This window comes from Fulmarus glacialis, unplaced genomic scaffold (genome assembly GCF_000690835.1).
Source record: "Fulmarus glacialis isolate BGI_N327 unplaced genomic scaffold, ASM69083v1 scaffold11606, whole genome shotgun sequence".
In the NCBI taxonomy this organism is placed as follows: domain Eukaryota; kingdom Metazoa; phylum Chordata; class Aves; order Procellariiformes; family Procellariidae; genus Fulmarus; species Fulmarus glacialis.
The window spans coordinates 380-13,354 of NW_009217500.1; the positions used below are offsets into that span (position 1 = coordinate 380).

The following is a 12,975-nucleotide window of genomic DNA, read 5'->3' on the forward strand; positions in this document are numbered from 1 at the left end:
AGGTGTTCCTGAGGGTGGCCCGGACAGAGGTTGGGCCAGGATAAGAGGGGTGGAGGGAAGGGAAAGTGGCTCAGCAGGCAGCTTAGAACGGCACCGAAGCTTCCCGAGGCCTGGTCTGTGGCCACCGCATCTTCTCCGTGGTCATTTTTAGGATGTCACCCAGGGGAGGCGTCTGGAGGGGAGCAATAGAAGGACCCCGCAGCGGGGGGTGGCTGAGACGCAGGAGAGCTTGAGAGCCTGAGCAGAGGTGAACCTGAACGGCCGGTAGTGAGACAGGGAGCCTCCAGACCGGGAGATGCCGGCACTCCCAGCCGGATGGGGCGGCTGCGGGGCACAGGAACGGGAGCCAGGCCACTGCTGGGCTCTGCTCGTCTCCTGCCTCCCTCCAAATTGGTCAGAAAGGGCCCGGTGACAGGCGTAGCCCAAGCGGTCCCTGAAACCAGAACGACCAGAGCTCGTAGGGGACCGTGGAGGCGGTGACATCCCAGGCTGGTCTGCCTCTGTCTGGAGCCCAGCACATCGCTGGCTGCAGATGCTGTTATGGGGAGAGTGGAAGTGGAACTGCCTGTTTAGCGGGATTTTGCTTTCTCATCCTTGTTCTCCAAAATATATGGGGTTTTGCTCTGATCTCTCCTCTGTTGCTTTGGAAACCTTGGGCCTTTTGCTGTAAAGGCCCCTGCGGGTGCTGAAGCTGGAGTGGGAGGGTGCAGCGGGTGCTCTCTGAACCTCTCCAGCCCACATGTCTGTGCAGGTGTCGGAGACCGTGTTAGGGACAGGACCAGCGCTCCAGGGCACCTCTTCCAACCCCGCCTTCCCCCCTGTTGCTCCCCGCTTTCCAAAACAACTGTGTTGTTTTTCTTGTTGCAGTTACGGACAAATTCACCGAGAGCATGTACGTCCTGGCCAACGAGCCCTCCGTGGCACTGTACCGGCTCCAGGAGCACGTGCGGAGATCCCTTCCGGAGCTCGCGCAGCACAAGGTGAGTCGCGCTTCGGTTTGGGCTCCAGAGCTGCGACACAGTCGGGCACAAGCTGTTTTCCTGACTTGGCACATCGTCCCTTTTTCACCTCCCTTAGGGGGTGGGAAGGAGGGAGGAAAACAGCCATCGGAGCGTGGGGTGCTGGGGGAGCCCAGCTCGGTCTGAACTGGAGGGGGTGAGGGGACGTTTATTTTTAAATAGTAATTTAAAATTTACCTGCAGACCTGAGGAAAAAAGCTTGAATGTCCAACAGTGAACCCATACTCGCACAGCTGGACTTGTGCGTGGAGACAAAGAAAAACGAGTAGCCTGTCTTGTACGGGGAGAAGGGAGATGTTAAATCTTATTACCCCTGCCTACGCTGTGAGGTTTTTATTTCCTACATAAAATAAGGGGGAGGGTGAGAGGAGGGAAGGGGGAGCGTGAAGAAACAAGTGAGAAGAGCCCACATGAGGCAAAGCAGGATAATGAATCGCTTCTCACAGCTGTGTTCCTGCTTGCCTCCAGAGCACGGAGCGCAGACACTTTAATGCCAGCCTTGTTGTCCTTCTCCCTCTTCTGCCAGTCATGATTCATTAGGAGTGATGTCTCATGAATAGATTACTGCTTCATGTCTATGCTAATGCACTGTCAGGCCCCATTTTTCACCTTTTCTTTACAGCCCTGGTTTCCAAATTAACCTGGATTGTGACACTTTATTATTCAATTATTTATTAACGTTTTATATACGTGTCTGTGTGCAGTGGTAGGTATATAGAGATGTATATGTATGTATAGCGCATGCTGATGCGATTGCATCACTGGCATGCGGGAGACGGGTTTGTAATATTATTCCTGAGCTGTCACTTGCTTTCATTTAATCAAGATAGTCCCAGTTTCAGGGAATGTGTCCTGAACAAAAGGAAATTGAGCAAATTGTATGACAAGTCATGCAGAGGGAAGAGATCAGTTTCCATCGCTGAACGGTGCGTAACGGGGATGAGGGCGAGGGGCAGTGCAGAAGCGCTAATGGAAGCGACAGCCGAGTGAAGGTGCCAGACACAGAGCGTGTTGTTAGGCAGCGGGGTTTATGCTGACCGAGATCTCTGAAAACCTTCGATTCTCTCATTTTCCCTGCTCGGCATGCTCATCGCAGTTATCCACAGTGTTCTATGACCTCTCTGGCTCATCTAAGTTCATTTCCTAGCTGCAGCCACCCCAGAGAATTACCTTTTGTAGCCAAAATTGCTGCTGTTTTCCACTTTCTTCCTGTGATAAAGGAGGTCGTGCTGTCCTGTGGATGCCAGCAGCAAATACAAGAATCCTGCGTCCCCCTGTGTGACTGCAGCCGTCACAAGCATCAGATACCTTTGGTCTTCGATGCCTTTATGTTCAGCCTTGCAGCCTCCCTCCTGCCCTGGCCTTTGTACATGAGGAAGAGCTTGCCGTGCTCCCTGCAGTAACGGTGCACGTCAGGACAAAGCTGAACCGACCGCGCGGTGCCCTCTGCCCCGAGGCACTGCAAGGCACTGCCCCAGTGCCACCCCAGTACCTGTTTGCCTCTCGAGCGTTAGAAAACATTTCCTGATGCCTGCTCAGAGGTGCTGCTGTTTACATCCATTTCTTTTTGCCCACTGTGTGGGCACTTCCAGCTTCTTAACTGCTTTCCTGGTTACTGGCTGTGTGTTTAATGGTGCACTGATGTGGCAAGACCTGGGAGAAAATGGAAAGAAAATTATTTGTGGCGGCTGGAATAACAGCAGATCCAGAGCTGCTGCTCCTGACTTTTCCTCCAGCTTCATCAGCTCCCGAGTTCGTTTTTTCTAAGGCTGCAGCATCATGTTTGGGAGCATGCTCTTCTCCCTGCTGGTAACCAGTCCCTGGTAGGAACTGGGAGGGTTTAACATAACTCCTTTAGGCCAGTGTCCTGACTGTGCTGCCAGGTTGCTGGTAATAGGTTTGTGGCCAGGTTCTCTCCGTTGTCCTTGATCCCACTCTCATTTTATCCCAGTTTCAGGCATCGCTGTTTGCAGCGAACAGGCTGGACCTGTCAAGCCCTTGAGCCCAGGGAGCCAAACCCCAGGAGAGACAGATGTGCTCAGGGCCCTGACAGGGCCATCATCACAGCGGAGCGTTCAATTAGATGGGGATGGATATTTTGGGTTGCTCTGCCAGAGCCCATTGGCTCTGTGGCTAGAGACTGGAACAGGAGGGTGTCAGCAGGGCGGCGCACCGTGAAAACGCTGTCAGGTTTTATCTAAATCAGAGCAAAGGCATTTAAGTGAGGTGGTTTTAATTCTTCAGAACAGAAAAGAAGAAAGAGAAACGTTCTGTGTGGATCCATTCTCAGGTAATTTAGTCCCAAGATGTAGGTAATGTATAAAGGAAGCAGGATTTATTGGTGGTTTCCAGCTTTCCTTCAGCCATGCAGTAACTCTGTCTCTGGCTGGCTGAGTTCTCCTGAGACACAGCCTTTGAAATTCCCAGGGGGATTAAACCTAGGAAAAGTTGGGAGGGATGGGACTGGGAGAAAAGTTTCTGCAAGGAGAAGGTCACCTCCATGCCTTTACAACAAGGAACTTTCTATGATTTGATAAAACAATAATCTTAATACCTTCCTCACCATCTCAAACTCTCCAAGCAGATTTACCATCTCCCTGATAAGACACAGCGTGATGCAAGGCCCTCGCTGTCTCCGTGCATCGTAGCTGCGCTGCTAAGCCCCGCTCCGCGCAGAGCGGCCTTTCTGGATTTCGCCTGGTCTTTTGAGAACTTACATCTCCTCATTAATTTATTTCCAAGCAACAGTAATATATCATTAGTGCTATTGTATATTAATAGCTGGCTTTAGTTCTTAAACTGCATTCGAGGGCACGTCCTGGGAATTTGAAGAAAGGACATCAAGAAAAGACTAAAAAGTGAGGAGCTCTAGGGAGAGGCTCTTGTTCCTAATTAAGGACATGAAAATCCCAGGAAGTGGTGGGAATGCTGGGAACAGACATCACTGGCTCTGATACCGCAAAATGATTAAAATCTACTGGTGCTCAGAAATGGCAGGACCACAGGCAAGCGGCTGTGACGCATACGGCTGAGCCAGTGCGATGTTGGGGTCTAAATGGTTGTTAAAGATCATCTGGCACCTCTTGGAGAGAGCAGGGTGAGGAGCTGCAGGAAAGCTTCTGCGTCTTTTGCAGCTGCCTCTGCACACAGAGCGTGTTCCCAGCAACAGATATGGTCGTGTAAAACGCGATTGGACTCTGGGATGAGTGCAGACTGTGGGGTTGTGAGTCCTGGGTCAAAGGACTCTCTCCTGCAGAGAACTGCCTAGAGCATTGCATGTAGAGGCTTGTTTCTTTTGTAGGTTAAAGCTATGTGGTCAAGCGTCCTGATGTAGGACAGGCTTTGAACAACAGAAGTGATTTTGGATGAAGTCCAAGCTCCTACCCGACCTCCTTCACTCACAGAAAGAGGCCCTTGGATTTCCTCTGGCTTGTAACTAGACCCAGCAGAATGGACTGGAGAATTAGCTCCCATGAGAACATATTTTAAAGACTGCCCCAACTACTTAAGGACTTTTGAAATAGTTATCTATTGAGCTACACCTCTGAATTCAGCTGCGCTTTCATTGTGATTTGTGTATTTGTTTGGTTTTCCCTTTCCTTGGAGCTACAGCGTACAATTATGTCCCGTGCCAGAACTGGCTGCATGCAGTGCTGCTTCAGTGTGTGTGAAGTTTACAGGGCTCCATCCAGCTCGTGAAAGGAAGGGCACGGTGCTGACTGCTGCTTGGGATCAGACGCCAGATTTTCAGAGCAGACTGGAGGACAGGGGCGCTTGCAGCTGTGAAAATGTTTATGAATGACAGGTCTAATGAAACGAGAACTTTCAGTGCTGTGAAAAAAACTTTTACCTGGTTTTGCTTGAAGGACTAAGGACCGGACTCCGCAGGAGCTGTGTTAGTTCAGATCCTGGCTGCCTGCTGGGCCAGGCACACCGGGAGATCCGAGTACTCTGAAACGTCCAGCTGGTCTGTTGCACGCAGCGCAGTTGCTGGTTGCTCGCAGCCTGACTGATCGTGGCTCTCAGCTGGCTCGTGGGCTAAAACATCTAAAACCAAGGGGAATTTTGCCAGAGTATCCAAAGTGTTGGCCTGAACTCATAGACCTTCCAGAAATACACACAATAAATGTTTCTTTTAAATGCTAGTGCGTGGTGCCCAGAGCCTGGAATGCATCACAGGCTGTCAAGCGGGAGACGGAATCCAAATGCAATTTCCAGTGAAAAGCAGCTAGAGCCCCTGTTTGGCCAGGGCTGGCAGAGCGTATCGCTGTGGGCTGCGTCTGTTCCAGTGCGCATCTAACGCCGCCGCCTTCTCTTTCTTCTCTTCCAGTCCGACATGCAGAGCTGGGAGGAGCAAAGCCAAGGAGCCATCTACACAGTGGAGTACGCCTGCAGGTACAAGAGACTCCTCCAAGCAGGAGGGTTGTGTTTGCAGGCGGAGGTGTTGTGGTAGAAACAAAGCAGAAGCCACCTGCGCTTCCCTGACGCCTCCCTGGTGTAAGCCAGGGAGAGAGCAGAGTCGGGCTGGGGGTGTGAGGGTGCGAGGCAGTGCTCTCTGAACTGTTACCATGAATCTCGGGGGCTTCACTTTGAGCGTGGCAGGTCTTCCCCAGTTCCGTGCGCGGTGCAGACCTGCCAATCTCCTGCGGTAAATCCACCCATCGGCTAGCTAGTGTGTGCAGATGCAATGCACCCTGTAAAGTTGAGGTTTCTTATTTACAGTCCTCTCTGTCATGGGCTGTGTGTTCTAAAACCATGATGCCTTTGGAAATACTAACCAGTCCTCCATCTCCCTCCACCCCCCTCTTTTCTTCTTTCAGTGCCATAAAGAACATGACTGACAGCAGCGTGTACTTCAAGAGCATCGACAGCCTGCTCAAACATGCCATAGCCATGAAGGATCAGCTGAACGCTGCTCAGGGCCGCAGGTAGCGAAGGGATGTGACACCGCCTGTTTATCTGAGTGACTGTTCTGGCTTCGGTGACGTAATGCGGCCCAGCACAAATATGCCAAGCAGTTATCTCAGTAATATGGTTCTAGACTATTATTTGAAAGAGCATGCTGCTTGCCTTCCAGTGAGCTTCTGGCTTTGTTTACTGGGAAGCAAATAATCTTGTTTACAAAAGGGTAATTGGAAAATAATTTATTTCCTTATTTAAAAAGGGATGTTTGGTTGTGTAATACATTAAATCTTTGTTGTGTCAAAGGCATTTGGAATGAGATGATGCTACCGAGATGGAGTAGGTGAGAGGCTGCGTTTGGTGCTGTCCTCTGTCATGTATGTGGCTCTTTTTGGGCAGAGTCCCATAGAGATAAGTGGTAGCAGAACGATGATGCATTTTTGTATGTTTGCAGTTGAACTACAGCTACTAAAATATCTTCCAGCAAATCATCTAAGTCTAGTGTGTTTGTCTCTCCTGAGAACAGTGTTGGTATTGGAGTCTGACTGGGTAGGAGTGAGAAAATTCCCAAATGCCCATCCCTGATAAAACCACCACAGCGAACAGAGAGCCTCTGTCTCTGCAGAACGACTCTGCCTTAGACACTTCTGGTTCAGGTTCCTTATTTTCCCAGTTGCCCGCATGGCAGGGTCACACTCTCTGGAGCCCGGAGCATTTTTAGTGGTTTTCGCAGTGGTGTGGCTGCAAAGACTGCTGTCTCGACACCCACAGGGGCTGGTGTGTGCTGTTCCATAGTCTGCACAGCACACTGAAAGGTGTGCTTGTCTAAGCTGCTCTCCTGCTGCAAGCAGTGAGGTTTTATTTGAGGGAGCCCCTGGTTCTTCCCGTCCTTGTGGCTGCTGGTGTCCTGCCTGCCTGCTGGACGTGACTGTCTCTTTCTTTTTACAGCACTGTTGCCCCCCAAGCCAAGAATCCTCCAGCCAGTTCCTGATTTCAGACAAGACTGGCCGTCCTCTGCCGCCTTCTCCAGCCCAGCTCTATGTTCTCCAACCACGGCGAGGAGTGAGAAACCACCTGCTCAATCTGTGAAGCCGCACAGAGGCCTCTGCCTGCCTCTCTGTTCCCAGTAACAAGGTGCTGCACCTGAGCAGGCAAATCCTGCCACTGGGGTCAGGACTGCCTTTGTGGGGTGCTTTGGGGAGCAGTTGTGTCCCTTTCTGCAGTGCTTTGCAAAAGGGAAATGGGGTGGATCTGCATTTGTCCTTTCCAGTTCTTTTTGATGGCAGACTGCTATGAGGCGTTCTTCTCTCTACCTCTTGGCCACAGAAGTATCTCAGAAAAACTAGGTCTTGCTTTCAGTATTTTGTAGATGGCTGTGTAAAGACATAATGTAGGCACACTTCAGCTTTGTTCAGGAGGCATTCTGCAAGGAGAGTTTTTCATGTGTGTGCCAGGGAGTTGCTGAATTTGGTTTTAGTGGGAACAATAATAAAAAGAAAAAATAAGAAAGTTCTGCCTAAAACCTTCCCCTGTTGCTCGCCTCAGGCTGGGGGGTCTTGGAGCCTGCTGGCTCTGCGTGTTTCAAAGGGCATGGAGCAAAATAAAGCCATGCAGAGTTGGAGCCTTTCAAGTGAAAAAAAGAAACTGTCCTGTTCTTCAAAAAAACAACAGAAAAAGGACTTTCTTCATCCCCCGTCAAGCAGTGGGAAGCAGAGCTGTACGCACAGCTTTGGAGGTCACTTTAAAAAGGATGCAACTTCAATGTTAATCTCTCCTGGAACCAACAGTTCTCTTCTGATGAAGAATTTACCAAGGATGCAGGGATCAAAGCAGTGCTAAACTCAGTTTCCAAAGAAATTGTACTGTGCTCAGGATAACAGCTGTCTTTCAGGATAATAGCACGGGAGGTGAGAGGGAATCTGTTGGAATCGGTGGTCTCCTTTCACTCCCTGAAATGCTTTACTGATTGCTGAACGATAAGGAATTGGGGAAGAACCAAGCGTGCTGCTGCTCTGGGCCTGGGCAGGGCTGGCAGAGCGTGGGGCTGCGAGTAACCAGCAACGTGTTTGTCAGCGTAGGGACAGAGCGAGGTAAACCTGCTTGTGTTTCACGGAAACAGCTGCTGCCTTTAGTACTTGCGCTTTCTGCCATGCACACAGCAGAGGGCTGGCAGTGCCAATGCAAACCCCTTCCCGGACCTCAGCCTCCACGATCAGCATTCTTCTGGTGGCACCCAGGTAATCCCCAGAGAGGTCCCTCCACCACTGAGCAAAGCCAGGGCACGGGGGCTGCCCCCGCACAGCCCCTTTCCCTGCTAAGACCCTGCTTAGCACACTGTCCTGCTCAGAGGGCTGTGCTGGTGACCAAGCAGCAGGCTCTCTGCCACCCCGAACCCACCCTCTGCAGATTGCAGGCTGCTCTGGCTCCATCTCACTTGTTGCTCCTCCATCACCTCCCTTGGTTTCTTACGCCTGCCTGGCTGCACGCTGCGGGGAAGGGGTCGGTTGTGTGAACTGTCTTGGTGTAGCGCTGGTTCCTGGGGATGGCGGAGGAAAGAAGGAGGCAGGGGAAGGGCAGGGAGGTACAGCCAGCCAGAGAAATCAGCTGGGATCTGCTGGAGAAGGAGGGTAGGTCTGTCCGTGGACAAGGTCCGCTCGCTTCTTCTCACTCAGGTGTTTCACTTTCTTCGCTGCAGTCGGGACAGAGCTGGCGTCCCTCCCAGCCCCTGCCCTGCCAACGCCGTCCTTGTTCGTGGGGTGGCAAGTGCCAGCAGCATCGCAGGTGGCAGGAGGGGCTGGGGGCTCCGGGCAAGCGTCTGAGAGCTTTTGGCTTTGAGTGGAGGCGGCGTGGCTGCACAGACCCCTGGGCGGGAGGGTGGAAAAGCAGCCAACCCCCTGCTCTGATGAGATGTGACCTATATTAAGCTCTAAACAGAGATGCAAATCTTGGCCCTGGTGCTTGCAGCTCCCCTGGGACGAGATGGGATGAAAAGGTCCCACTTCCACTCACACCAGAGTCGAGTCCTTGCCCGAGGCTCCAGGTTTGCGCGACAGCACATTCCTCATCTCCCGGGTGACGCCGTTCCAGGGCTTGCCCTGTGCCTGCAGCAGGCCCGACTCTGCCGACAGCGTCCTGTGCGTTCGGGGCGGGTTGTAGCTCTCCTTCTCGGAGCGAAGCCCGGGGCTGCCCGAGGAGGTGAGGTTGCTGCTGGCCGGAGAGCCCAGCTGGGATTTGCGCTCCAAGAAAGGAGGGAAGGAAAATTCCCGGTGGATCTCGGGCCGGGGCCGGGGTGCAGCCACGTTTTTGTTGTTCAGATCGCTGGTGGAGGATTCGCCGTGCTGGGCAGAGTCGTTCTCGTACAGGGTGTGAGAGACCTCGGAGCGGCCGCGGCGCGAAACCTGGGAAGCCCGTACCAGGGCGTGCGTCACTGTGATCAGCAGGACGATGATGCCGGAGGAGAGAATACAGGCGCTGGCAATGCCGGCCTCCAGTTCAAACAGCAGCAGCATGTAGATGGCGAGAGCTGGAAGGAAAGGAGAGTGCAGAACGCCTTGAGGAACCAGAAGGACTAAAGCGATGCAGCTGACTTGCAAACTTCAGGCTCTATAAGGGCTGGTCACCAAGAACAGAAAGTTCACGCTATGGGAATGAGCTGGCAAAGCCGTTTGCAAAACAAACCCGATGCTGAAGTAGAAACTCGGTAGCTCACAAGCACTCAGCAACCAGTGCAGGATGTATGATCTGGGCTGACAATGCACGGTCCCTGCTGGGCTGCACTGGTGGGAAATGAGCACTTGCCTGTTAGGTAGACTGAGACCCCACAGCAGAACAAGCCGATGGCAGCGTGGCGAACCGTCCGGCTGTCCAGAAGGAACCAGTCTGCCCTGCAAAACAGGTGAGAAAAATACAGGTCTGTATAGTCTCCTGGCCCTGGTCTCGGCACAGGAAAAACACTGATGCTCTGGCCCCTGCTGAGAAACTGAAATACTGGTTCCGCATAGAGAAGAGGTTCAGAGCCGAGTCACGAGCCCAAGGACCTCTGCTGAACTGGGGGTTCCCCCAGGCTGGTGGGTTGCGCGGCTCTGGGCTGCCTTGTTCCCACTCTGGAACAGAAGATTTTGAGATCACTTGAAATTTCAAACTTTTCCTGCCTGGTTCCAGCTGGGGTGGGGCAGGGGCTCAGGAGAGAGAGACAAATGGCTGGAGGCTTTTTGCAGGTGATTTGCCCCTGCTCAGCAAATCCTGAAGAGCAAGCAAGGAACAAAACTGAGGCCTGTCAAGCCCATCTCCCTCTTAAAGAAAGAATGACAAGTAAAGTGCTGGCACATTGAATTAAGCAAGGCCAGGTTTGCTCCTCACCCTTGGGATTGGATTTCTGTGCTCAGCTCAGATTGCAAACCTTTTGTCTGGAGGGGGCTTGGTACTTGAATTGTGCTTAAAACACATGAAAAGACCAGCTCCTTTCCAGCAGGGCCTTTGTTTCCCACCCAGCACTGACCCCTGCGCCTGCTGCCTGCGCTTTCCACCGGCACGCTCTCGGTCGAGCCAGCCCGCAGCTCTGCTTGGGCATCTTCGGAGCCAGATTGACCTGGCAAACCTCGGTCCTCGCTGGGCTTTGGAGGTTGCTGTCAGCAGAGGATGCCTCTGCTAATTGGGAGAGCGGGATGTGGTCGTTAGAGGAGGCAGCGTAGTGTGGCAGATGGATGCGAGGCGACTCGGGGGGTTGGAAACGTGAGTGCTCAGAGAGATGCTGGCAGGACTGGATGCTGGGAAGCCTCAAACACTGGGTGTGCACAGGGCATCGCTGGTCCCACTGGCCGCTTTCAAAAGTCCCCAGGAGCTGGTTGGAAACATGCCCTGGCTTCGAAGGATGAGCTGAAGGGGCAACAGCACAACCATCCTCCCGGCAGGACCAGCCCTCGCGTTGCTCCTCTGCAACGGGGTGAATTCAGCAGCCAAGGATGCTGTGCCCTGGCCCAGTCTCCCCCCAGCACGGCCTGGTCCCCTCCCCTCCTCCTGGGCTTGTTGTAGCCCCTCGGCCGTTGCCACCCGTGTGGGGAGCCTGCAGCCGGGAGCCGTTAATAGACCCTGGACCCGCTCCCGCTCCTCGCTGCTGGCGGGGAAGAGCAGCCGCTTTGTTTTATTAATTACCTGAGTCGGGGGGGATTAGCGGGGAGGAGAAGGACTTTGTTTGGAGCTGGCTTAGACTATTGAGCGCAGCGCTGAGAAGCGGAGCGGTAATTCAGTGTGACAGGCCCAACGTGGGAAAGGTCCCTGGGACGTGAGCGGGTCCCCTAATGAAACCGGCGCCCAGTGGGGCCAGGCCAGCTCGGCCACGAGGAGACGGCAGCTAACGGCGTCCCACATCGCGGGGGAGAGGGGCTGCATCCTGCCGGCACCTCCTGCCTGGGGCCAGCCTGCAGACCAGCATCCCTGTGTCCCGAGAACATGCCCTTTTCCTCCCAAAGATGAGTGTAATCTTCAAGTCGCAGCTGGGGAAACTGAGGCACGGCCAGACTAAGTGATCTGCTTCAGATCCCAGGCAGAGGGACACCAACCCAGGGCTCCCAACCTTACCAACGCTTCGCATCACCTGCAGCAAAGCCAAAAGCAGCCTCTCGCTTCACCAGGGCTCTGGAGCAGAGCACAGAAATATTATTTAAAATCAAATTGTTTAGGAACAGCTTCCCTGCTCGGTGAGACGCGCCAGCAGGGTCCACAGCCGTGCAGCGATGGTTGCTCTGTCCTGTAAGCCCTTGAAAAAGTTGCTGCTGTTGGAGTACGGGCTGTCCCACGGCCGGCACGCTCCATCTCTCTACCTGTGACTTTGCATCTGGCTGCCTGATTAGTGCTGCTCCTGTTCCACACTTGGGATTTTCGAAGTTGAACCTCACAACTTCGAAATTGAGCATTTTACAGCCCAGATCAATACCAGATCTTAGACAAATTTACAGCTGATGGGGAATTTTCTGCTGTCACAGTTTTCCAGCAGAAACTCAGCTCCCACAGAAAGCAAAGTTTGCTATGGGAACTCTGTGTTTTGCAGAAATGTTTTGCTCTCCGTCGTTAACAAGTGCACTAAGCGTCAGCTTCGCTTGGAAGATGCTGAGAGGAGATGCTGCCGCTTGCTGGAGTGCCTCCAGCCGTCGTGCTCCATACAGAGCATGAGGCATTGATGGGTTTGTTTAATTAGGGACAAAACTAACTGTTGAAACATTATCATTTGCTTTAAATGAGTTTTGACTTGCTTAAGTCGGAGTGGTCCCAAAATGGTCCCGTGGGGACCATCGCATGAGCTACATGGAGGGACCTCCACGTCCAGACTGGTTTCTACCAAGATGCTTTTAAATCTGATTATTCGCACGTTGCTTTTTTCTTTTAACCCAGTAGCGGAGCTGGGGCTGGCCGGGCCAGCGCAGGCGGAGGAGCCACCAACCCAGCCCAGGTCTTGGCGGAGGAAGAAGAGGGGAATTGCTCTGGAAACGATTTTGCAAGTGTAAATGTGCTGGTAATGATTAAGTCAACACATGTCTATGGTTAATGATCCCAGGCCTGTGGTCATTTTGGTGCTGTGCGAGTGGCCTGTGCAATCACTCCGGCAGTGCCCCGAAGAGCCCAGCTCTCCCGCTGCAAAGAGACAACTCTCGGGTGCTCCTGGCCAGCACGTCTTCCCCGCCTTGGCCCTAGAGCTGAACTGGGCAGGCTGGTGTGACCCCGCAGGCTCCTACAAGCCCGGAGTCCTAACACAGGGACTTGTGGGCGTACACAGGGATGTTACAGAAAAATTAAATAGCGTCTATTAGTGCAGCCAGGGGGACGGGCTGCTCTAGACTTGCTCCTAGTCAATACAGTCGCTAAGCACAGCTACACCCCAAATTAAGGGCACGTTTACAGTGGGATTCACTGGCCAGAGATAACCCTGCATCGCAGGCAGGCACTGCAGAGATGAATTTTGTGATATCCCAGTGCTCAGCGAGTGCCCAGCAGCATCGTTCACTCCCCACAACCCCTGTTTGCAGGGGTGGTGACTAGGGGGGCACTGGCAAGGGCCAGA

At 53.1% G+C, this 12,975-nt stretch overlaps 2 protein-coding genes across 2 annotated transcripts; one reads left to right on the forward strand and one right to left on the reverse strand.

Moving 5' to 3' along the window:
• Nucleotides 1-854: 854 nt before the first annotated feature.
• On the forward strand, nucleotides 855-7,427 carry MEF2BNB (MEF2B neighbor). The gene is made up of 4 exons (XM_009579698.1): nucleotides 855-980; nucleotides 5,350-5,414; nucleotides 5,840-5,947; nucleotides 6,870-7,427. Exons 1-4 carry the CDS (start codon nucleotides 891-893, stop codon nucleotides 6,910-6,912), a joined length of 306 nt encoding a protein of 101 aa, XP_009577993.1. The 5' UTR covers nucleotides 855-890; the 3' UTR covers nucleotides 6,913-7,427.
• A 1,499-nt stretch (nucleotides 7,428-8,926) lies between these two features.
• Nucleotides 8,927-12,262, reverse strand: TMEM221 (transmembrane protein 221; the record flags this gene model as incomplete). Its single annotated transcript, XM_009579700.1, has 3 exons — nucleotides 8,927-9,444; nucleotides 9,720-9,800; nucleotides 12,232-12,262. Coding segments are annotated over 3 exons (630 nt in total), but the record flags the coding sequence as incomplete, so codon positions are not given.
• Between the last annotated feature and the right edge of the window lie 713 nt (nucleotides 12,263-12,975).

Bases quoted from the DNA above. Each gene is read 5' to 3' on its own strand.
- MEF2BNB (XM_009579698.1), top strand. From the start codon at position 891: ATGTACGTCCTGGCCAACGAGCCCTCCGTGGCACTGTACCGGCTCCAG. The intron at 981-5,349 runs GTGAGTCGCGCT...CTTCTCTTCCAG, and splicing joins CGGAGCTCGCGCAGCACAAG to TCCGACATGCAGAGCTGGGA. The intron at 5,415-5,839 runs GTACAAGAGACT...TTCTTCTTTCAG, and splicing joins ACAGTGGAGTACGCCTGCAG to TGCCATAAAGAACATGACTG.